The following is a 26,390-nucleotide window of genomic DNA, read 5'->3' as shown; positions in this document are numbered from 1 at the left end:
AAATTCCTGCTGTGCTCTGTCTTTTTGGGGTTTTTTTGGCCCGTCCCGTTTGGCTCTTTTGCCATCAGAATTACTGGGGAAAAGAAAGGGGAGAAAGAAAGAGGGAAAGAAAAACAGTGGGGAAGAGGGACGGGGATAAAGGGTAAAAAACAAAAACCAACAAAATAAGCAGACAAAAAATGCATATATCAATCACCTGGATCACCTGTTGAGAAAGAAAAAAGAGAAAACAAGCAGAAAAAAAAGAGCAACACAATAAACAACATCACGATGATCTATGGGAATATAACAGTAAATACTAAATATTAAACCTGCTGTGTTTCTTGATCCTGATTTTAAATCCAGTAAAGACTCTTTCCCTAAGCTGACAGTGACCAGAGTCCCTGTTCATTCAGACTGACTAATTCCTTCTTATCTATAAGCTGCCCAATCACCTCACCATTTCCATCTGTTCTTTGTCCTCCCCAGAGTACAATGTGAGCACTTAAGTGTCCACACAGCATTATCTTCTTACTCTTGAGGCATTTTGATGTTTTTAAAACAGTGAACTTGTAGTTTTTTTTGCGAGGATTCTAAAGGTTTATTACAGTGAGAGCTTCCCTACCTAACCATATTCCTATTGCCAGATGCTTCAACAGCAACATCAAGCCTATGTACAACTAAATCTAACCTTGGCTTAAATCATGTTTCCTGTACACAGATAACTTGTGAAAAACTTCCTCTGCCAGTTTCTTCTGCTCAGTCTTTGATGTTTTCTTCACTTTCTTCATCAGGTCGTTAGACACACTTTCCAGAAGGCAGCAACACTTTCTGCACCCTCACATCCAGTTCCAACTGGTTACAAGCACTGGCTGGTTTCTTTGTCAGAAGCTTCCAGAAACAGGCAAGAGGAACTATACAGGCTGTTGCTCAGTACCTCTACTACCGTCCCTTCACAAGTCTGAAGTCTGTAATCCTTAATTTGTGGAATTAGTTTTAGTTGACATCTCCCTGTAGTTGTCAGTTTATACCGAATTTTTTTGTTCAGTGGTTTTTATCTCTTTTATCTGTTTTCCACAGTCTCTGGCCTAAATTCTAAAGTCCCTAACTCAATTTAACTTTGTCCAAACAAGCACATGACACCGTTTTCAACGATGAGGAGACTCGGTAACTCCTAGCTTAATCTCGAGATGCCCTGTACCCCACAGCTAAGCCAAACTGAACTATCCCTGTTCGACGACAGGTCAAAGCCGCGCGTCCACGGCCAGGAGGGAGCGTAACCTCCGGGCTATGCGCTTCTTAGCAACTTCCAGTGCCGTCCTATAATAATTTTCACCTAACCGATTTTGACAAATTTATCATAACGGGTCCGACCGAAGAAAGTTAACTTTTTTGTAATCAATTAAACAGTATCTGTTACTTCTGGGAACAGTTTCTGACCTAATTTCTATAACAACACATAGCCAATTCCCTACCAAACTACCTGAGCCTTTAACTCAATATCCAGGGACTCAAACCCAACATTATTACGTTCATATTTCTTCAACTTCATTAAATACTCTTAAGCAACTTTAACTGCATAACACACGGTGATTCTCATCAAAATCAAAACAGACACTCTACCAGTAATTTCAGTGAGTATTAGTATTTAGTATTTATTTATTTATTGTCATTGTCAAGAACAATGAAATTGCGTTTGGGGCTTCCATACAACCCAAAAAAACTTTAATTTAGTCATATCCAATTTGGCACACTTTGGAAATAATTCAAATAGTAAGGCACTACCTGGAAATAATTCAACAGGTAGTGCCTTACCTTTAGATAAGCCGGCTTTTGTCCACTCACATCAGACCACTGGCTCGTGCCTGTCCGTTCGACAACCTCGGACCGTCCAAACTTTTAAATTCCACCCCAATACCACAGGACGAGCCCCCAAGCTGTTAAGGTTCAAAAATATTGGGGATGGACACCAGAGGAAAAACCCACAATAACAACACTGGTCCGGTCGGGTTGAGTCAAACGATGATTTTAATGATCACACACGTGGGAGATGGACACTGATGCAGACAGCCTCAAAATCTCAAAATGGTGGAGCATTGCTCAAACTTTTATAGCCTCTGGTGTCTCCACCTTATCATAAAACCTAAACATTCACATGCTTTCTCTCACACAGCGCCTAAGCTACGACCTTGGCTCCCCGTTTATCTGCTCCTGCTGAGATGGGGCAGAAAACTCCAGCACACTCTGTTCTCTTCTACTCAGACAAATTAGACAATAACTTTCTGCGAACAGTATTTCTTATAACTCAGCAGTATAATGCATCATAAAACAATATCATTCATTCACAACAAGTCAGCAATTTAATGTAATGCAAATCAGTTTAACTAATGTAATAGTTATCAGCTTCTTCTAATTCAGGAGAATAATGCAAACTAAAACTACATAATAATTCACAATCTTTAATTCGGGGTATAACATGACATGAAATAATATTAGAATCTAACAAAGTGTAACAATTTATCCTGTTTCCAGTGTTTGTACTGAGCTAGGATAAATATGTCCTCCGCCTATCTATACAGAAATTAGTCTAACCTGAATCGGGGTAACTGGAAAGAACCATAGTACTGCACTGTTAAATATACTAAGATATATACAGCTTGTTAATGGAGAAGCTCTCGCTGGAGGCCTCCAACATTACTATCCCTACTTGATCAGTTACAAGAGTGTTTTTGTTGTGTGCAAAGGAAAAACTTATTATATATGTATTATATATTACATTTATAAAATGTATTATAAATGATTGTTCATTTCACATCTGCACGAAACAAACAGGAAATAAGAGAAGGACATGGGAAATGTTTCCACCTCTTCTTCCTCTATCAGACATTCTCTCCATACCTGAGAGTGTCCAGTTTCCACTGTGGATCCTTCAGACCAGCTGCCAGCAGTTTCACTATTGAGTCTCCTGGATAATTGTAGCTGAGGTCCAGCTCTCTCAGGTGGGAGGGGTTGGAGCTCAGAGCTGAGGCCAGAGAAGTACAACCTTCCTCTGTGATCAGACAGCCTGACAGACTGCAGACACACAAAACAAACATCAATCAATGAACACTTCAGTGAAGGTTGGTCTTGGGTTTAATTTTTTCCAGATAAAATGACCCTTATTCATTCCAACTGAGTAAGCATTATAAAGCAACAACAGTTGTCTCAAGTTGTACAGCAGGAAACCCTACAATATCACAGAACATATATGAACAATCACACTCATCCTACTGAGCAGTACTTGGCTACAGCTGGAAGGAGGAACTCATTTTTCCCAGGAAAAGACCTCCAGGGTTAGGGAGGGTTGACTTTTCCCTCACTTGCTTTATCATAAACCAATGTCTTCTGTCTAATCTTATAAGTAGAGAGAATGTCTATCTTTTCATTCAAAACTGTGAGATGGTTTCACCAGGGAGGAGGTTGATAGCTGAAGGGAGCACCTCCCATTTTACTTTCAGAAACTCAAGGAACCAGAGGTCAACCAGCTGTCTGACAGTGAAGTGCTGCAATAGGGTAATGTAGGAGTATCAGATATGAGGACATATGGATATATGGAGACAAGCTAATATGGGAGAAATATGTTCTCTCCATTTAGCCCCTTTTAATAATAATAATAATAATAATGAATTGGATTTATATAGCGCTTTTCTAGGCACCCAAAGCGCTTTACAATACCACTATTCATTCACTCTCACATTCACACACTGGTGGAGGCAAGCTACAGTTGTAGCCACAGCTGCCTTGGGGCAGACTGACAGAAGCGAGGCTGCCATATCGCGCCATCGGCCCCTCTGGCCATCACCAGTTTAGTACTCTCACTGCAGCAATTTGGATCAGCTTAAAGCTTTTCATGGAACTTTTAGGACAACCTGCAAATAATGCAATATATCAGTCAGGGGTAGGGATAGCTCAGTAGGTAGAGTGGCGGCTCCATGATCGGAGGAATTTCCCCACGGGCATAAATAAAGTAATCATTATTATTATTAAAAATAGTAAGTGTGTGATTCAGGTTTTTCCAAGGCTATTATAGGCTAAGATGTTTTAAATTGTAATAATACTAATCACAGGAAGTTAGTACTATATTAATCTTTAGTATGCTCATTAAAGGACATAATCTGGAAAAAAAAACCTCCAAGACTAATTTTTACAAACTTTTACAAAAATATTTATAAACAGCAATTCAGAGTCTAAAATTGTATAAGACTTAGCTTTTTAAGTAAGAATATGATACAAATTACAAATTATATGGAGTGAAAAGGACTAAACACTGACCTCAGAGTTTTCAGAGTACAATGCAAACTCTGCAGTTCTGCAGAAATATATTTGGCTCCTGAATCCTGAAGGTCATTGTCACTCAGGTCCAGCTCTCTTAGACAGGAGGACGGGCAGCTTAGAACTAAGGAAAGAGCTTCACAGCTTTTCCCTGAGAGGTTACAGCAATTCAGTCTGACAAAAAAAAAAACAAAAAAACAAACAAACACTGACTTTATAACAATTGATGATGCAATCAGCAGTTACTACTGGCAACATTTAATATTTCAGAAATGGTTGAAAATTTTGCCTTATTTTAAACAGAAATGTGGCAGGTTACTGTTACTAAGGAATATTAAAAATGCTAAGCTACAAAAAAAAGATCTTTACTTTTCAGCTAAAATAATTCAACATAAATAAATAAAATATTCACTAATCTGACCTCAGACTTTCTAGTGTACAATGTGGACTCTGCAGAGCAGCATTAAGAAGCTTCACTCCCGAATCCTGCAGATTGTTGTTACTCAGGTCCAACTCTGTCAGACTACAGGACTGGGAGCTGAGAATTGAGGACAAAGCTTCACAGCTTCTCTTAGAGAGGAAACAGCCACTCAGTCTAAAGAGAAAAGAAACAAAAATCAGTACAAGAGATGTCCTTGTTAACAAAAAACCTAAATGTCAGGAAAAAATTGCTCATTAAATCACCATTATACCTCTAAACGGAAAAGCAACTGAGCAACTAGTACAATTAATTAGTAAGTAGGGCTGGGCAATATGGCTTAAAATTCATGTCGCGATATAATTTGAAGCATGTGCGGTAACATATATATCGCGATATATTCTTTTCTTCTGTATAACATATTTTCCACACTATAAGGCACACTTAAAATCCTTTAATTTTCTCAAAAATCAAGTGTGCCTTATGTATGAAGTCTGGTTGTTCTTACTGACCTCGAACCGATTTTGGCATGCAGAAATCTGTTAAAAATGTTTTAGTACAACGTTGGTAAGCCGCACTGCTTGATGGATTGTCAGAGCATTACGGCTGCCGTAGTGAGGAGCTTTGCGGAGCAATCTGGGTCCAAAACTCCGTCTGTTTCAGGTCCCAAAGTCAAACGAACACTAAGAGTTAAAAACGGTCTAAATTATTTCATCTTTAATAAAATCATCAGCGTTGCTGCTTTATCAGGTGTAACAATTAAGTTTAACATCCATGCATCCATGAAAACAAAATTTATTAAATTTAACGGAGTTAGACGTTAACAGGAAGTTAGCCCGCTAGTTTCCACCTAAACATGACATACCATGTTCTGACTGAGAGATTTTTGAAACTAATTAAAACGTACAGCTCTGCTACCACTTCCAACATAAATGAAGACAGAAAATTAAACAGCAGTGGCATTTGTAGGGTTACTGAAGTTGGACTACCTGGTATATAATGTTGTGCTACGTGTGTGTCGTGCTAGCGACACAGCTGTGTTAGCATAACATTAGCACAGTGAAGCTGGAGGATAAACACCAACTTTTTTTCCAATCAATAAAAGTTAACGTGAGGGATTCTGGTGGTTAGGGACAAATGCAATCGTATAGTAGGATGCTATACACGGGGCAAACGTCAGGAGAACAACTGAGATTATTCATCCACAATACGAGGTTAGTTATTAATACACTGCAACAACATGGGAATAGTACAGCTGGCCAAATTTATATAGTTTCTATCGTATATTGTTTATATCGCCCACCCCTATTAGTAAGTAAGTAAAATTTATTTATATAGCACATTTCACAAATAAAAATCACAAGTTGCTTCCCCATCATCAGATAATTATACTGTAACTTTGATTACTATTTCTTCTTGGTGCCAAATTTCTGACTCTAGTTCAGTTTTAGAAACCTCATGTTAAACTGTGCAAGTATCAGTGCCTGAAAAACCCGATCCCCACGTGTTTTAAACCTAGTACGTGGGACCACCAAGTAACCTCTGACCTGACGACCTAAGTGCTCGGGATGAAGCATGAGGTTTCAACAGGTCAGAGATATACTGGGGAGCCTCGACTGAAATGAATGGTCTAAAAAACGGATATTTGTTTGGACCAAGAAACACAACGAATGGACATTAGACCAGTGGAAATCTGTGCTTTAGTCTGATGAGTCCACATTGGAGATCTTTGGTTCCACCCACCAATAATAAACATTTTAAAAGTAAAGGAATAAGTATATATTTGCTTACATGGCTTTGTTGGAGGCTTTGACCACTGGCAGCAGCCTCAGAAGAGCCTCCTCTGAAGCAGAGTATTTCTTCAGGTCAAACACATCTAGATCTTTTTCTGATGACAGTAAGATGAAGACCAGAGCTGACCACTGAGCAGGAGACAGTTTATCTGTGGAGAGACTTCCTGATCTCAGGGACTGTTGGATCTCCTCCACTAGAGAACGATCATTCAGTTCATTCAGACAGTGGAACAGATTGATGCTTTTCTCTGCATATAGATTCTCACTGAGCTTATTCTTGATGTACTGAACTGTTTCCTGATTGGTCTGTGAGCTACTTCCTATCCGTGTCAGCAGACCTGGTAGGAGAGTCTGACTGGTCTGCAGTGAAAGACCCAGGAGGAAGCGGAGGAACAAGTCCAGGTGTCCATTTGGACTCTGTAAGGCCTTGTTCACAGCACTCTGGTAGAACTTCTCTGCAGATTCTCCTGTTTCAGACTTCTGGGAGGCTGTCTGTTGTTCTTCCAGGAGATTGAGTCCAGAGTTGATGAAGGTCAGATGGACATGAACAGCAGCCAGAAACTCCTGAACACTCAGATGGATGAAGCAGAACACCTTGTCCTGGTACAGTCCTCTCTCCTCTTTAAAGATCTGTGTGAACACTCCTGAGTACACCGAGGCTGCTCTGATATCGATGCCACACTCTGTCAGGTCTGATTCATAGAAGATCAGGTTTCCTTCCTGCAGCTGATCAAAAGCCAGTTTTCCCAGAGACTCAATCATCTTCCTGCTCTCTGGACTCCAGTGTGGATCTGTCTCAGATCCTCCATCATACTTGACCTTCTTCACTTTGGCCTGAACCACGAGGAAGTGGATGTACATCTCAGTCAGGGTCTTAGGCAGCTGTCCTCCCTCTCTGGTTTCCAGCACATCCTCCAGAACTGTAGCAGTGATCCAGCAGAAGACTGGGATGTGGCACATGATGTGGAGGCTTCGTGATGTCTTGATGTGGGAGATGATCCTGCTGGCCTGCTCCTCATCTCTGAATCTCTTCCTGAAGTACTCCTCCTTCTGTGGGTCAGTGAACCCTCTGACCTCTGTCACCATGTCAACACAGTCAGGAGGGATCTGATTGGCTGCTGCAGGTCGTGTGGTTATCCAGAGGCGAGCAGAGGGAAGCAGTTTCCCCCTGATGAGGTTTAACAGCAGCACATCCACTGAGGTGGACTTTCTAGGGTCAGTTAGGATTGTAGTTTTGTGGAAGTCCAAAGGAAGTCGACACTCATCCAGACCATCAAAGATGAACACAACCTGGAAGTCTTCAAAGCTGCAGATTCCTGCTTCTTTGGTTTCAGTAAAGAAGTGATGAACAAGTCCCACCAAGCTGAACTTTTCCTCTTTCAGCACATTCAGCTCTCTGAAAGTGAATAGAAATATGAACTGGATGTCCTGGTTGGCTTTGTCTTCAGCCCAGTCCAGGGTGTATTTCTGTGTTAAGACTGTTTTCCCAATGCCAGCCACTCCCCTTGTCAGCACTGTTCTGATTGGTTCATCTCTTCCAGGTGAGGATTTAAAGATGTCTTCTTGTCTGATTCTTGTTTCTGATCTGTTGGTTTTCCTGGATGCTGTTTCAATCTGTCTGACCTCATGTTCATCATTGACCTCTGCAGTCCCTCCCTCTGTGATGTAGAGCTCTGTGTAGATCTGATTCAGGAGGGTTGGGTTTCCTGCTTTAGCGATGCCCTCAAACACACACTGGAACTTCTTCTTCAGGGCAGATTTAAGGTTACGATGACAAACTGCAGCTTGAAGCTCTGAATAATAATAGTAAAAAGACACTGTCAACAATCAGTTCATGTTTTAGAAAATGTCCCCAATAACTGACTGAATACATGTTGGTCCATCTCTTAAAACATTACTAAATGTTTGATTCATCCAGCAGCTTAAATTTTAAAAAATCCTCTCACTGCTCTGCAGACATTCAGCTAGCTCCTCCTGCTTCATTCTTCTCAGAAAGTCCAGTGTTATCTTCACAAATGCTTCTCTGCTGCTCTGCTTCCGCTCATCCTCCCTCTGACTCTCAAAGCATTCTGGGTAATCTGGACTCAGAACCTTCTGGATCTTCTTCAGCTCGTCCTTCACAAAAGTGATGATGTTGTCCTCCAGCAGCTGGAACAGAATACTTTATGAATGAGCCAATCAGACTGAAATCATGGAGCCAAACATCAGATCTCTACAAAGAGCAGCATGGAGATGATTGTGAACACAATAGATGTAAAAGTAGTTGTTTTACATGTACAGACCATAAATATGGAGACCAGCTGTGTTTGATGCTGCTCAGCAGACTGACCACTGGGAACATCTGAGCTCTCCTGGTCTGCTCTGTGGAGGAATCACGAAGAATTAGTTCACAGGATAACGACCTAGCAGTACTTTTACCCAGTTTAACTGATACAGCTGTCTCAGGTCCTCTTGAGGGCTGTGCAGTTAACCTCTTGGTAGAGAAACCTAACAGAGGACTGTAAAAATGCTCCGCTCTTCTCCCCTCTGCTCTTTTTTTTTCCCTTTTCTGGGATGCATCAGCCAGGTAGAGCTTCCTTCCAATCTGATCCGGCGGGGAGGTGTGGGATGCCAGATCAGGCGCCACACCTCCGGCTCTCCATATATCTATCTATCTATCTACATATATATATATATATATATATATATATATATATATATATATATATATATATATATATATATATATATACACACACACATAAGTCACTTATTAATAAATAGCTGGAAAAGAAACGTGTAGTTGTAGCAGTAACCAGTGTGTTAAGTGGATGCGTTGTACAGGGAGATGGCCACAGGCAGGAAACTCTAGATCTTATTTTAACATATGGCATAGAAACTGAACATTTAACAGTGTTTCCTGAAAACCCTCTCCTGTCTGATCATTTCCTGATAACATTTACATTTACAATAATTGATTACACAGCGGTGGAGAGTAGACTTTATCACAGTAGATGTCTTTCTGAAAGTGATGTAACTAAGTTTAAGAATATAATCCACCCACTGTTATCATCTTCAATGACCTGTACTAACATAGAGCAGAGCAGCTATCTGAACGCTACCCCAACAGAGGTCGATTATCTTGTTAAGAATTTCACCTCCTCATGTCACTGGATACTGTAGCTCCTGTGAAAACTAAGGCCTCTAATCAGAAGTACCTGACTCCGTGGTATAATTCTCAAACACGTAGCCTAAAGCAGATGACTCGTAAGCTGGAGAGGAAATGGCGTGTCACAAATTTAGAAGATCATCATTTAGCCTGGAGAAATAGTTTGCTGCTTTATAAGAAAGCCCACCGCAAAGCCAGAACATCTTACTATTCATCACTGATTGAAGAAAATAAGAACAACCCCAGGTTTCTCTTCAGCACTGTAGCCAGGCTGACAAAAAGTCAGAGCTCTTTTGAGCCAACCATCCCTTTAACGTTAACTAGTAATAACTTCATGAACTTCTTCACAAATAAAATTTTAATCATTACAGAAAAAATTACCAATAATCATCCCACAGATGTAATATTATCTACAGCTACTTTTAGTACCATTGATGTTAAGTTAGACTCTTTTTCTCCAATCGATCTATCGGAGTTAACTTCAATAATTACTTCCTCCAAACCAGCACAGAAACAGCTTTAGTGAAGGTTACAAATGATCTTCTTATGGCCTCTGACAGTGGACTCATCTCTGTGCTTGTCCTGCTAGACCTCAGTGCAGCGTTCGATACTGTCGACCATAATATCCTATTAGAGTGATTAGAACATGCTGTAGGTATTACAGGTACTGTGCTGCAGTGGTTTGTATCATATCTATCTAATAGACTCCAGTTTGTGCATGTAAATGGAGAGTCCTCTTCACACACTGAGGTTAATTATGGAGTTCCACAAGGTTCAGTGCTAGGACCAATTCTGTTTACATTATACATGCTTCCCTTAGGCAGCATCATTAGAAGACATAGCATACATTTTCACTGCTATGCTGATGACACCCAGCTCTATCTGTCCATGAAGCCAGATAACACACACCAATTAGTTAAACTGCAGGAATGTCTTAAAGACATAAAGACCTGGATGGCCGCTAACTTTCTGCTTCTTAATTCAGATAAAACTGAGGTTATTGTACTCGGCCCTGAAAAGCGTAGAAATATGGTATCTAACCAGATTCTTACTCTGGATGGCATTACCTTGGCCTCCAGTAACGCTGTGAGGAACCTTGGAGTCATTTTTGACCAGGACATGTCCTTCAACGCACATATTAAACAAATATGTAAGACTGCGTTCTTCCATTTGCGCAACATCTCTAACATTAGAAATATCCTGTCTCAGAGTGACGCTGAAAAACTAGTTCATGCATTTATTACTTCCAGGCTGGACGACTGTAATTCATTATTATCAGGATGTCCAAAAAACTCACTGAAAAGCCTTCAGCTAATCCAAAACGCTGCAGCAAGAGTCCTGACAGGGACTAGAAAGAGAGAGCAGATTTCTCCTGTTTTGGCTTCCCTTCATTGGCTTCCTGTTAAATCCAGAATTGAATTCAAAATCCTGCTCCTCACATACAAGGTCTTAAATAATCAGGCTCATCTTATCTTAATGACCTTGTAGTACCATATCACCCTATTAGAGCACTTCGCTCTCGCTCTGCAGGCCTACTTGTTGTTCCTAGAGTATTTAAAAGTAGAATGGGAGGGAGAGCCTTCAGTTTTCAGGCCCCTCTTCTGTGGAACCAGCTTCCAGTTTGGATTCAGGAGACAGACACTATCTCTACTTTTAAGATTAGGCTTCAAACTTTCCTTTTTGCTAAAGCATATAGTTAGGGCTGGACCAGGTGACCCTGAATCCTCCCTTAGTTATGCTGCAATAGACATAGGCTGCCGGGGGATTCCCATGATGCATTGAGTTTTTCCTTTCCAGTCACCTTTCTCACTCACTATGTATTAATAGACCTCTCTGCATTGAATCATATCTGTTATTAACCTCTGTCTCTTATCCACAGCATGTCTTTATCCTGTCTTCCTTCTCTCACCCCAACCGGTCACAGCACATGGCCCCGCCCCTCCCTGAGCCTGGTTCTGCTGGAGGTTTCTTCCTGTTAAAAGGGAGTTTTTCCTTCCCACTGTCGCCTAAGTGCTTGCTCATGGAGGGTCATATGATTGTTGGGTTTTTCTCTGCATCTATGAAGCGCCTTGAGGCGACTTTTGTTGTGATTTGGCGCTATATAAATAAAATTGAATTGAATTGACTTAGGCCAGACTTGTATACCCAGCACTTCCAGTATATATATTCTACATTACTCTTCTTATATTTATTGTTTGTTTACTTGCACTGCTGTAACAGGAGCATCGTCGTCTCGTCTCTCTATATGCTGGACTGTAAGTAGCGGAGATGACAACAAAGTTTACTTTGACTTCAGCAGTGAGCAGGCGCACCGAGGGCTCTCGCGCTCACTTTTAGCGTACAGAATTTCCAAAAAACATCAGTGCAAATTATAAGTCTGTATTATAATGTCTTGTGTTTTCATGTTTGTTGGTTTGTTTTATTTTGTTTTATCTTGCAAGTTGGTTATTAGACGCTGCTCCAGCCAGCCAGAGAATCCCCCGCCGCCCCGCCCTCTCCTCCCTGTGCCGCAAGCAGCAGACGCACCTCGCAAATGCAGGGCGCCCTTACTCCCAGCAAATGGGCGATAGAAAACCGATCGGTGCCTATGCCATTCCCAATATGGCTGGCTGATGTTGGGGCAGCATGAGTACGAGCAATTTTTTTATTTTTTTGCCGATGCCCGTGATGCCGCCCCCCACCACAATGCCGCCCCGGGCAACCGCCCATGTCGCCCGTATCAAAAAACGCTACTGACAGAGCTTTACATTACAATTGTGATACACAATGTAACTGTAATGTAATTTACAATGTAATTGTAATTGTAATTGTAAATTACAAATTACAATTTATAATAAATAAAATTGAATTGAATTGAATTCCACAGCATGTCTTTATCCTGTCTTCCTTCTCTCACCCCAAATGGTCGCAGCAGATGGCCCCGCCCCTCCCTGAGCCTGGTTCTGGAGGTTTCTTCCTGTTACAAGGGAGTTTTTCCTTCCCACTGTCACCAAAGTGCTTGCTCATAGGGGGTCATATGATTGTTGGGCTTTTTTCTGTATCTACTGTACAGTATAAAGCGCCTTGAGGCAACTGTTGTTGTGATTTGGTGCTATATAAATAAAATTGAATTGAATTGAATTAAAACAGCTCATAACGGTTCTCTTACCTCACTGGTTCATTACTGAAGTTTGGATTGCTATCTTTGGACCAGTCACTCCTCACAGATGGGAATCTTGACCTGACTTCCTCTTCCTCGATCATCATCTTGTTGTGGACTTCAGTCATTCTGAGAGGTAAACCACAAACACTCAGTGAGCGATCCACATCGGGGATTCAAGGAAAACCTGATCTTAGTTGCTGACTCTGAAATTTAAGACCTTTCAATAATAAAAACAAAAAAAGCAAGAAATACTCTCATGTTTGAAACAGGATATAATAATAGGAACAGCTGTGAGTATGATCATGTCATATCATGTCAGCTCACTGCAAAGTCCAACTTCAGTATGAAACTATATTACAGTGGGATGCAAAAGTCTGGGCAACCTTGTTAATAGTCATTATTTTCCTGTAAAAATCGTTGGTTGTTACAATAAAAAAATGTCAGTTAAATATATCATATAGGAGACACACACAGTGATATCTGCGAAGTGAAATGAAGTTTATTGGATTTACAGAAAGTGTGCAATAATTGTTTAAACAAAATCAGGCAGGTGCATAAATTTGGGCACTGTTGTCATTTTATTGATTCCAAAACCTTTAGAACTGATTATTGGAACTTAAATTGGCTCGGTAAGCTCAGTAACCCCTGACCTACATACACAGGTGAATACAATAATGAGAAAGAGTATTTAAGGGGGTTCATTGTAAGTTTCCCTCCTCTTTTAGTTTTCTCTGAAGAGTAGCAACATCGGGGCCTCAAAACAACTCTCAAATGACCTGAAGACAAAGATTGTTCACCATCATGGTTTAGGGGAAGGACACAGAAAGCTGTCTCAGAGATTTAAGCTGTCTGTTTCCAGTTAGGAACATATTGAGAAAATGGAAGTCCACAGGCTCAGTTCAAGTTAAGGCTCGAAGTGGCAGACCAAGAAAAATCTCGGATAGACAGACGAATAGTGAGAACAGTCAGAGTCGACCCACAGACCAGCACCAAACATCATCTTGCAGCAAATGGAGTCACTGTGCATCGTTCAACCATTCGGCACACTTTACACAAGGAGATGATGTATGCGAGAGTGATGCAGAGGAAGCCTTTGCTCCGCCCACAGCACAAACAGAGACACTTGAGGTTTGCTAAAGCACATTTGGATAAGCCAGCTTCATTCTGGAATAAAGTGCTGTGGAGTGATGAAACTACAATTGAGTTATTTGGGCATAACAAGGAGCGCTATGTCATGGAGGAAAAAGAACACAGCAGTCCAAGAAAAACACCTGCTACCTACAGTAAAATATGGTGGTGGTTCTATCATGCTGTGGGGCTGTGTGAATGCCTTAACAAGTACAACGTTCTGGAACGGCCATCTCAGTCCCCAGACCTGAATATTATTGAAAATCTGTGGTGTGAGTTAAAGAGAGCTGTCCATGCTCAGAAGCCATCAAACCTGAATGAACTTTTTTTTTTTAAAGAGGAATGATCCAAAATACCTTCAACCACAATCCAGACTCTCATTGGAACCTACAGGAAGCGTTTAGAGGCTGTAATTTCTGCAAAAGGCGGATCTACTAAATATTGATTTCATTTCTTTTTTGTGGTGCCCAAATTTATGCACCTGCCTGATTTTGTTTAAACAATTATTGCACACTTTCTGTAAATCCAATAACCTTCATTTCACTTCTCAAATATCACTGTGTGTGTCTCCCATATGATATATTTAACTGACATTTTTTATTGTAACAACCAACGATTTATACAGGAAAATAATGACTATTAACAAGGTTGCCCAAACTTCTGCATCCCACTGTAATTAGAGATGTATAGATCCGATCACGTGATCGGAAATCGGGCCTGATCACGTGGTTTCAGACTCGATCGGAATCTGACGTTACCTTCCGATCAGGACTCAGCTATATGTATCTATGTATGTATGTAACACAACAAACCTGATACGGCACATCAAAAACAAACACCCGACACAATACAGCCAATTTACCCAGGCAACCCAGCTGAAGACGAGTCCGCTCAAACTGCAGGAGAGGTTGAAGAGGAGAAAAAAAAATGCCCGGTGACAGCGTGAAGGCACAGGACATCACAGCCAAGATAGCACAAATGACCGCAATGAGTAACCTGCCATCTGCCTTTGTAGAAAACCCTGGAATTCTTAATAGTTATGGAGTATGTAGAACCTCTATTTGAAATGCCGTCTCACCATTACTTCACAGAGAAAGCTCTGACAAACTTTCTGACTAATTTCTGACAAACTACTTGTCCTGTTATCAGATGTGCCCCGTGTTTCGTTCACCATAGACATCTCACATGTCTCTACTAAGCCTTACCGCGCAATGGATTGACTCAAGTTTTTTTTTCGCCGTGCGACCCTACATGTCCAGGAATTTCGCAGATCGCACACCGCAGAGCGCATCCAGCAATCGATTGAAAAGATGAACAACTGGGGAATTGACAAGCAACGGGTCCATGTAATTTTGCGTGACAATGCGGAAAATATGAAGAAAGCTATGAGGGATTCCGAGTGTGGGCTGTGTCGCCCATTCCTGTCAACTCTGTGTGCATGAGGGCCTGTTGTCTTAGCGCAGCGTGACAGAGACCCTGGCCAATGCAAGGAAGATTGTAGGCCTACTCTCGACTAGAAGACATACAGATGGACCTAAATATGGATATCAAGTGCCTACAGCAAGATGTACAGGTGACAGTCCTCTCGAAACATTCTTTAATGTATTTCTATTTTATTATTATTTCCCATACACTTGATTTAGTAAGCCACTAATACATTACCTGCTTTGCACAAAAATAAAGCGAATCATGTTCTCTTATGTGCAGACACGATGGAACAGCAGCCTCTACATGCTGCGGAGCGTACTGCAACAAAAACGTGCTCTTAATGTCTTTGCAGCTGAGCACACTCTACCAGCAACAGTGACAGCTCACCAGTGGGAGCTGATGGATAAGACTGCTGATGTGCTCTCCCCCTTTGAAGAACTGACCAGGGACGTGAGCAGGGAGACTGTAACTGCAGCTGATGTGATCCCCGCCATAACAGGTAATTGGTATTTTTATTTCTTACTTATATTGTTTGAAACAAACCATAATACCTCATTAAGTGCATTCATTAAGTCATCCATTCACTCATGAGTCCTCAGATGTGTTCTGTCTCGGGAGGATGGTGATGACCAGGGAATAAAAACAATTAAGAGGACTCTGCTGGAGGCTGTGGAGAAGCCCTATGCTGATGTTGAACTGAGCCACTTTTCTAGATACCAGATACAACGATGGGCAAGTATAGTGAAATTAAAATGTACCTTTTGTACAGCATGTTTATATAAAGTAAAGTCATCAACAGACACCAGTATTAAGCCAATTTATTTTTTACTTCCTTTTTAATTTAGTTTTGGGTAATTTAGTTCTAAAGTTGGATTTTTTTAAAAATTGTTTATTAAAAGTATGTGCGTAGGCAGTTGCCTAACTGAAGAGCTGCACTATGTGGCGCCTCTTGTCTTATAGTTTTGAATTGTGTGTTACTTTTATCTGTTTCTAGCTTTTTCACAAAGTCAGCCAACCTGTTGCTTGCAAAGGAACAACTTATCCAGGAGGTGGCAAAGACAGAGGGGAAGAGGGCTGTCAGTGCAGTGCCAGAGGAAAATGAGCCAGTGAGCAAGGCACCACATCGTGAAGCACGTAGCAGCCTGGACGTTGCCTTTGAGGAAATCTTGCAAGAGAGGCAGTCACAGAGATGGTCCATGAGTACCACATCAGCAGAACCTCAAGTGCAGACCTACCTCTCAGAAAAAAACACCTCTAAGAAAAGCGACCCACTTCAGTACTGGAAAGAACATTTTAATCAGTTTCCCTCTATGGCTGATGCTGAAACCCAGTATCTCAGTGCCCCCTGTAGCTCTGTGGACAGTGAGAGATATTTTAGTGTCGTTGCAAGCGTCCTTGATGAGAACAGAAACAGGCTCAAACCTGACAAGATAGAGATGTTAGTTTTCATTAAGAAAAACATAAATTTCCTTCTGTGAAACTTACTACTTACTACAAACTTACTACTGTGATGATAGTAAAGATAGTAGTAAGTACTTTGTCCGGGGGACTGGGGAGAGGGAGGTCTGGGCTTCTCTGCATAGGCTGCTGCCCCCGAGACCCAGCCCCAGATAAGCGGAAGAAGATGGATAGATGGATGGATGGATGAGTTTTATGAGTGAAAGTGAAATCTGTGCAGCAAACTTAGTGTTACCTCCTCTACCTTCCTACAACATACAGCACAACATAACTGATGGAAGAAAACATGAGCACAAGCATCACTTCCTGTTTGCTGAAGTGGATTTTCAGTTGTTTAGAAACCAAAAGATTGTTTTTAAGAGAGTTTAAATGGGATTGAGGGAATGACATATTTGCACTGCAAATTGTATCCAAAAACATCAAGCAGTTAAATCAAAGAGTTCATGTTACTAACAGCTCACCTCTCTGCAGCAGACACAGGCTGGACTTTAAAATTAATGGGACGATCTGCAGACAAATCACTCTTCAAGGACACACAGCCGGATTTAGGTTCATATTTACGTTTTGTTCCTCGTTTATTCCTGTGAATAATGATGGAGCAGTGATGTGAGTGCTGAGCTGTGACATGGAGAAGAGTCATGGACAGTTAGAGATGGTCATCTCACCTCTGAGCTTTGGTCTGGCTCTCATGTTCCCCACACAGAGTGCTTTTAGAGGGAGGGACTCCCTCCTTTCTGTCCTCACACTGATCCATGCTGCTCAATTCACATCAGCTCACACACACTTTCTACCTTCACCTGCAGAGGAAACACAAATCATTCATGTGCACATCAACTGTGTGCTGTCCAAATATCAGCTGCTTCTTTCCTGCTTCATCTCAGTGTCAGCCGAGAGAATGACAAACCCACTATGTGTCAACATTTGATGGATGATGACACAGAAATGTGAAATGTTATTGACCTAAATCTGTCCTGATGATAATGAGAAGCTCTGGTGAGTTTTGACTGTCTGAAGTGTCACTAGGATGATGAAACACTGGGACTCAGCCCAGTCCTGACATCTTTGCTATTTTCACTTGATAACAACAGCTGTTTAAAGTTACTGCGTGTATTTGACAGTAAAATGAATGTAAATGTGAGTAAATAATCATTTACAAAGTCTGCTGCTCTCTCTGTAACCATATGACCATCAACTAGCTCTGTGCTGCTGCTGCTCTCATTCACGAAGTGCTCAAACACATTTTTAACTTGTGAATTAGCGTTAGCGTTAGCATGCCGTGTGGCTAGCTTAGCGTTAGAGCTCTGGCAGGTGATTAATTAATCGTTAATTACTGTGACAGTAAAGGAGGTAAAGGCCTATAACGTTATCACGGATGCTGCGTCCTCTGTGGACTAAGCAAACTTACAGTTTCTTCACACACACCAACAACAAGCTCCACTTACTTCATTATAGTTCATCTGCTTCCTGGAAAGCCAGGGCTTCACCTGAGCGGAGGCAGATTTTCACAATAAGAGCACTCTGTCACTAATGTAACGCTGACGGTTTGTGACTGTTTAACTTTGTGTTGACAGAATTAAAGTAACTTGGGGTGACTTCTTCTGTCCTGTTTCTCTGAGCAGATTCAGCTTTGGCTGAAATAATCAAACTGGATGTATCATTTTATTCTGAAAATCAACAGGAATCTGGTGCTGATCAAAGAATCTCCTTTTAATGGCTGTCATTCAAAGCTTTAAATGGACTTACCAACTTGTTACCTGGGATGGTTTTAGAGGCCTGGACAGTCCCGATGGACTCTTACTTTGAAAGGCTGGAGTCACCTGTAAGAGGGTTCAAAAGGGAACGTCCACAATTTAACTGCAGGAGATTTTTATTAAAGACATTTAGCAGACTCAAAAATAATAATACTCACTGTCTTTATTGTCTGTGTTCCTCTGTCCTGCTGTTTGTGACTGTGTAAAAAAAAAATTTGAAACTTGCATAAATAAAAAGGGGAAAAATAATAATAATAATACTCACAGAAAAGTAATCAGATTACATGGGTCTGGAAACACTGTGTTCATTGTGTGTGAGTTTGTGTTTCCACCTGTGATGGTGAGATAAAGTTTCATCAGGCTTTGAAGCCTTCCAGCTAACTTAGCCTCACAGAGGTTCATATGTGGAGGCTTCATGTCTACACAAATCCCCCTGAGGGTCAAAAACAGCCAAACAGGCAGAGTTATTACAGGTCATGTTAAGTGCAGTATTTGTGAGACAGCTCTTGTTGTTACCAGTGTGTGCATGGCAGCAAAAACAAGAACTAGATTCACCTTAATACATGTATTTCACGGTGTTGTGTCCTCCGCTTCGTGTTTTCATTCGAACACAATTTCTGTGTTTGTTTGTGCGTATTGTTCTGTAACATGTCAGCTCAATAAAACTGAATGTTAATGGCTGCCTACACCCAGGTAGATGTCTATGTTAGTGAATCTCAAACTATCAGATATCAAAATAAGAAAGGATCTTTTGCCTTCTCATTTTTCTTCCTCAAATTTTGTCTCCACAATTATAGAGACTAAATATTGTCATGGGACGTAATATTTTCATACACTAACATGATCTTTAATGAGTGCTGTTTGGGCTCAACGCAGTAATGCTACCATTGTTAGCACATTACTTTCAACAATTCAATTCAGTTTTATTTATATAGCACCAAATCACAATAGTCGCTTCAAGGCGCTTTATTTTAAGGTAGACCCTACAATAATACATACAGAGAAAAACCCAACAATCATATGACCCCTATGAACAAACACTTTGGTGACAGTGGGAAGGAAAAACTCCCTTTTAACAGGAAGAAACCTTTGGCAGAACCACGGAGGGGCGAGGCCATCTGCTGCGACCAGTTCGGGTGAGAAAAGGAAGACGGGATAAAGACATGTTGTGGAAGAGAGACTGAGATTAATAACAAGTATGATTCAGTGTAGAGAGGTCTATTAACACATAGTGATGAAGAAGAAACTCCCAGTGTATCATGGGAATCCCCCAGCAGCCTACACCTATTACAGCAATCATTTACAGTCGGGTGGTCGGGCTGTCCACACGCACACCCTCGGATGTTCAGCTCTCCATTCCTCCTTCACATTCTTCATATATCCATGTTGGAGAGTGCCTTTTGTACAAGAAAATACACCTCTTAACAATGCAAAGCTGTCAGCACAGGTGGTGAAAGTACACACAGTATTTATTTAAGTAGAAGTACAGATATTAGTGTTGAAAAATACTCTAATATAAAGTAACGACTCTGAAATGTACTGAAAGTAAGGAGCTCATTGTAGGACAATTGTAACCTATTGTAACTGTATGTATATATAATATAATATAATATAATATAATATAATTAGATGAAACTCCAAATGTTGTTCTAATGTAAATCCTAGTTGTTCCCTTGAACAACTAGGACACAAGCAGTGAAAGAAAATTTAAACAGAACTCTTTCCTGTTGTTTACATGGTAAAGGGTTTGGAAGTTGGGGGAAACCCTCAGAGCTTTTGTAGTGGCTCAGCATGGAGAACAGAATCACAGCTCACAATGATTTCTAATGTGAGCTTCAGTACAGGCTGTGATCAGCTGACCTGCTGCTCTTTGTTCATTTAAATAGCTGAATTCAACAAGATGGAAACAGATGTTTCACAGCTACCTTAGCTGATTTCCATCCCCTACGCTGACAGCACACTATCCAATCTTTATACTAGACAGGAGAACGTTGGTATATAGATTGAACTGAGTGAATCAATCTAAGCATTATCAGCTGAAATGCAACAAATCTCTGCCACACTTGATGTAACTTAACTCTGGCCATGAGCACCAGTCCAACACAGAGCTTTACTAAACACTTTAAGGCTCATGTAGCCCCATTATTTTATATTGCACAGCTGCCTTGTGGTTTGTGTCACATATTTGTGTTTTGATGCACAGATGTGCATCGTAGTATAGTTTCGGATTTCGACTGCTACACTCAGATACTAACAGATAGAGTTGGATGTGTCGAGACCAGTCTTGGTCTCACTTTTATGTGGTCTTGGTCTTGTCTTAGTCTCAGATCCCTTGGTCTTGCTGTCTCAGATCGACGTAGTGGTCGGGAGATTTGGAGTCAACAGTATCCATGACACACTGTTACGTTCCCCCCGAAAGGGTCTAGGCATGTGAGTGAGGGGACCAGTAACAAATGAGTCCAGAACAGAATGAAAGGAAAACAGACCAGTGTTTTCAGTAAATAAAATAGTCTTTATTATAGATCATCTTAACATAAAGAGCCGGCAACGCCGTTTTACCAATAACACTTGGAAAAAGAGAAAAAGGGTTGCAACAACAAAGAACACAATAACCAAACAAAAACTCCACACCACGAGGAGGTACTTCCAGGGGCCCACAAGCTCACCCTGTCACTAACAGCAGCTGGCTTTACTGCTGCCAAGGCCCACAAGCCCACACTACTCACGCAAAGCAGCTATGCTGTTTCCACAACTCCACACTTTGAGCAGGCTAATCACACACACAACGCCAAGACACCAGAGAACACCCCACCCTGTTCACAGCTCATCCCCAGCTTATATGACCTCCGAGAGGTGATTGCTGACTGGGCCCAGGTGGTAAATGAGTCCAATGAGCAGCAGCTGTGTCCTGGGGAGAGAGAAGAGCAAGAGAGAGACGGGGGGTGGAGCAAAAGAGGAGGAGGCGGAGAAAAACACCACGCCCACACAAGGGCAGTATCAGGAGGCCCAGCTAGGGCCGTAACACACACTATGTAACGTTCGATAATATGTCATGCACGAAAGCATCAGCTTTAAGAGCCGTGCTTAGAGAGTGCTTTGTAGTGAATCAGAAGAGTTGACTCCCATTGAGTGAGAGCTGGCTCCTCACTTAATTTCCTTTCGCTGCTCAGCTCTCACACAGTGGCTCAGCTATGCTCCTATCCCTTAATATGGTGGCCAATCTCATGCGAGGATATAGGATGATATAATTATGTGAAAAACAGAGGGTGAGAGACGCGACAGTCAAGTGGAGCGTGTGTCTGTCCTCTCAGTAAGTGAGTGAGACAGTAGACAGCAGTGAGGAGGGCTGTGTGAGTGCATCGCAAAAACACATAAATATGCCTGACATCCGTAAACAAAGCAGCGTCTGGCTGCAGTTTAAAGGCTTTTTTGTCTCGGTCTTGTTTCGACTTTGTCTTGGTCTTGTCTTGGTATCGATACCCTCTGGTCTTGGTTTAGGCGGTCTTGACTAGAAGTTTACTAACAGACAGAAACAAAGAGAAGCTGTCTTCTCTGAAGATGGTCTGCCTGGATTCGTGATGACACCTCAAGGTCCAAACCTTTGAGACTGACTCTCCCAGAGAAAAACAGGCCTATAAATTCTGCTGTTAGGACACGGCCCCCTCTCTAACTCTACAGGCCTGACCAGAGGACCAGAGACGGTTGCCATGGTGATGTGAGAAGCGACATCTCCATGTAGGGAGATGTGGGAAAGGTGCAGGAGATGAAACGTGAGCCGTACATGGGTCTAAAGGCTTTCCTCCAGCTGTTGAGCGATCACATTAACTATCAGTTTTTACCAATAATAAAATAAAAGTAATAAATAAAATAAAAGTATTTCCTGCCTGGGTGAGGCAGCCTTTGTCTCTGAGCCAGAGAGGTCCATGGAGCTGTGGAAAACTCATCTGAAATTCTGTTTGATCATAAAGTGTGAAAAAGTATCATTGGAGCATATTTGTCTTCTCTCTCATATAAAAAAAAGCCAACACAAGCTAACCTGGTAACCTAACAAAAACTCCTCAGTATTTGAAGAACACAAAGTTAGTGTGTTAGTTTGTTTTGCAGGACATCTCACAGTGTGATACATCATTTATCCAAACACACCATATACAAATCCAATATGTCAATAAAACAATAAGGTTACATTAGTGGAACTCTGACTTTGCTCTTAACAGTCTTTGAAAAGCAACAAATCCAGTAAATGTACTTTGATCTTGAGGTTTGGTGTAAAAACATCCTGTCAGCCCTGTGCTGAGAGGGCTGTGCTAATTCATCCGTCCTGTTCTAATAAAGATACATTTCAGGAACACCTTCTTTAGATGTGTTCAGCTTTATTCATACAGCACCAGTAAACAAACATGTTTAGTCTCAAAGCTCGTTATATTGTAAGGTAAAGAGCCCAAAGAGTTCTCATTGGAATTCATTGATGAAGTGAATGTCATTCAGTAATCAGAGGTGGCTTTTTGGCTCTAACTGACTACAAGTGTGTACTGTATCGTGGATGTGAAGCACATTTAACTGTTTGGCTGAGCCAAAACAAGCACAGCACTGATTCTAACTTTAGTTACTCTGGACATTGTTAAAAGTGACAATATTGTTCAATATCACATTTGTTGTTTGTCAGGTGTCCTGTTTGAAGAAAACACTGATTGAACTGATTTCAAGTCCAAATCAAAAAGTTTGTGAGTCATTTTGTTCATGTATCAGCTGTTTAGTCATTCTATGACACCCCCCCCCCCCCCCCCTTTGCGGGCTGTACAGCAGGGAGACAGTCCCCCTGTAGGTACGCCCCTGTTTGAAAAAAATGTAACAGTTGCAAAGAAAAAAGGTCAAATGAGTTTTGATTTGATGTCGTTTGCAACAAACAGATATTTTATTTAACCCTTTAAGACCTATCATAGAACCAAGTCCACCAGAGCTTATCAAATCGAATCAAAATCAAATCACTTTTATTGTCACATCACGTGTGCAGGTACACTGTGAAATTGCGAGTGAAATTCTTGTGTGTAAGCTGCACAAGCAACAGAGGTGTGTAAAAATACAATAACATAAGAAGAAGAAAAATATAAGAATGGGTATGAATAAATATACAACATAAGAGTGTATGTGCATTACTGAATGTGTATACTAAATATGTATATCTATGTGTGTGTGTGTGTGTGTGTGTGTGTATATATATATATATACACACACACACACACACACACACACAAACAGAATAAACAATAAAATATACAGAGGTTGGCAGTTGGAAATGTTCCAACTCCTTTGACATCTTACCCTCTGCGATGTTGAGGGTAAGATGGTTGTCTTGACACCAGTGGGTCAGGGCGGTGACTTATCTTTATATTTTTGCATGCTGTCGTGACATTTTTGGGAGCATTTCAAGTTCCTATATATCAATACAACCGTTATAGCCCAAATTTTAATAATATGCATGCATTCAGTCCATAGTAACTACTAGGGCTGGGCCATATCATACCGTTCACGGTAATACCGGTATAATGTTGGGCAACGATAAGAAAATGAAATATCGCAATAGAATATGGATAAAACACATGTGCAGTGCCCTTGTTTTCATACGAAAATGGCGGAAAAAGCATGGCGGCGACGGAGAATGAGAAGGGCGAAAGTGGATCGTTAAATGAAACGGATGAACCAGAATTAGTTTGTAAAAATGCTGCAACTTCAGTGGTGTGGAACTGGTTTAGCTTTCGTACACATTAAAGCACTATTTTTGGTAGAGCATGCTAGCGGGCCGTCGTTATTACTGTATTTTTTGGAAAATACAGCACATCAAATCAATCCTTTGATTTTTCTGAAAATCGACAGTGCCTCTTATAATCCCGTGTGTCTTATGTATGAACTCTGGTTGTGTTTACTGACATCGAATCGATTTTATGTACACGGCGCTTGAAAATCTGTCAAATGTTTTAGTACGATTTTGCTAAGCTACGAACCCGCACCGCTTGATGGATTGTCGGAGCGTTACGGCTGTCGTAGGCAGGAGCCTCGCGGAGTAATATGTACTGTGCTTCAACATAATATTACCGTATTGTGTGTGTAACCTCTTTTTAAGTTTTGTAGATAGTATACATGATTATGCTCAGGATCTGTCGGCCAGTTTCCACTGGAAATGCCTTTTGGTTAAACTGTCAGCGAGGAATTTGCATTTGCACTGTTAAATTTTTATTATATTATTATATATTATATAACTTTTAATGCACATTAAAAAAAAACAGCTGCTTGTTTAAGTGAAAATACATTGGTTTTTTTTGTTTTACACTAATAAAGTTGTAAATTATTTTGTCTAGTGTCAATTATATCATCAGTTATATCGTTATCGCATATTTTCAAATGTATATCGTGATAAATACTTTTGGTCATATCGCTCTGCTCTAGTAACTACATAAATTGCAAAAAAGTGCAATAAACTACAAAAAAATAAAAAAAACGTTGTTTTTTTTTGTTTTTTTTACATATATTTATAGTTAGAGAAATGTAAGAGGTTTATCCCTCAAAACTGTAAATACAAAAAAATTGCACAAAATAGTTTCCAACAACAGGAAATTTCTTTTGAGCGTCTTCATAGTTTTATTTTTGAGATACACCAATTTTTATATACAGCAGGAAAAAAGAAAATAAATAGTACAATGCAAATTTGAAACAAAAAAAAAAAAACAGCATGTGCATCAAAATAATAATGGATTGCAATTACAATTTCACTATTCATTCACTCTCACATTCACACACTGGTGCAGGCAAACCACAGTTGTAGCCACAGCTGCCCTGGGGCAGACTGACAGAAGCGAGGCTGCAATAACGCGCCATCTGGCCCACACCAGTATGCGGTAGGGTAAAGTGTCTTGCCCAAGGACACAACCACCAGGACAGTGAGAGCTGGGGATCGAACCGGCAACCTTTCGGTTACAGATGAGCTTCTCATGCAATTTGAGTTCTAAGCATCCCAGAAACGATTCAGAAAAGCATGAAGTCAAACATGAGTTTTAAAAACACCAGTATAGGCTTATAAAGCAAGGCCCATATGTAAAAAAAACTACATTTTCTGCGAAATGACGTCACTTCCAATTTCGGACATGCAATAGCTCGTGCTGACGTCTATTCCAATGTAGGAAGTGTTATGAACAGCTGATCAGATCGGCAAAGCATGTTTCTGGAATATTATGTTTTTGTTGCTGCAAGTGCTTTTTATGCAATTTTTGCAAAGCTATATGTGGAAGGAAACCGTGGCTTAAGACAAGCTGAATGAATAAGATGTAAGTACAACTCCTCTGGTTTCATATGCCAAAAAAATTATTGCGCTAGCTTATGTGGTTCCAGATCTACAGAGATTTAAAAATAGTTACGCAAAACGGAGCGTGCCCGCTCCAACCGGCTTTAAAGGGTTAAGATTCTCTGGCCACACTGTAGGATTTCCCTTTGATTCACTGTGGGGGCATTTTTGAGTCTATCAGTGAAACTCTTCATATTTGTGTTTGACACCAGTTTATAGAAACAGAGAAATGTGTCATGCTTTTGTTTGGCCTCCACAAATACACACATTTGTTCATTGGTTGGACTTTTTGGAAGGAGACACATTGAAAACCATGTTAATAAGATCTTGTTGTTTCCTGTGGCTCCGACACAGAGAGTGGACTTCAGACAGAAACCGTGGAAGAGATTTTAGAGGCCGTGTGTGGCAACAGGAAGTTTCTGTATGTTTGCTGATCTTACATGTGGAAAACAACACGTGATGTTTGTGAAGTTCTACAATGATCATTGTTCTCACAGCATT

General features: G+C 40.8%; 2 protein-coding genes across 4 annotated transcripts in view; one reads left to right on the top strand and one right to left on the bottom strand.

Moving 5' to 3' along the window:
* The window catches only part of LOC146712595 (NLR family CARD domain-containing protein 3-like), a 28,835-nt gene extending 10,553 nt beyond the window's left edge, over positions 1 to 18,282 (bottom strand). Inside the window, exons 1-10 of one of the 3 annotated variants that reach the window (XM_085452082.1) lie at positions 18,248 to 18,282; positions 17,471 to 17,602; positions 17,267 to 17,386; positions 12,798 to 12,917; positions 8,784 to 8,862; positions 8,448 to 8,649; positions 6,500 to 8,294; positions 4,712 to 4,885; positions 4,291 to 4,464; positions 2,878 to 3,051 (exon numbers count right to left, since the gene is read on the bottom strand). In XM_085452082.1, coding sequence (XP_085308208.1) covers positions 2,878 to 3,051; positions 4,291 to 4,464; positions 4,712 to 4,885; positions 6,500 to 8,294; positions 8,448 to 8,649; positions 8,784 to 8,862; positions 12,798 to 12,917; positions 17,267 to 17,386; positions 17,471 to 17,559 — 2,927 coding nt within the window. In that variant the 5' untranslated portion in view covers positions 17,560 to 17,602; positions 18,248 to 18,282. The other 2 variants (XM_085452084.1, XM_085452083.1) reach the window with 2 other exon arrangements.
* On the top strand, positions 15,609 to 16,825 carry LOC146712596 (zinc finger BED domain-containing protein 4-like). The gene is made up of 2 exons (XM_085452594.1): positions 15,609 to 15,853; positions 16,342 to 16,825. Exons 1-2 carry the CDS (start codon positions 15,609 to 15,611, stop codon positions 16,823 to 16,825), a joined length of 729 nt encoding a protein of 242 aa, XP_085308720.1.
* Positions 18,283 to 26,390: the final 8,108 nt, after the last annotated feature.

Source organism: Copadichromis virginalis, linkage group LG3 (genome assembly GCF_057382275.1).
Source record: "Copadichromis virginalis isolate Kocher_CV1m ecotype Utaka linkage group LG3, C_Virginalis_male_GT1.1, whole genome shotgun sequence".
NCBI lineage: Eukaryota > Metazoa > Chordata > Actinopteri > Cichliformes > Cichlidae > Copadichromis > Copadichromis virginalis.
This window is presented reverse-complemented; position numbering and strand designations above follow the sequence as displayed.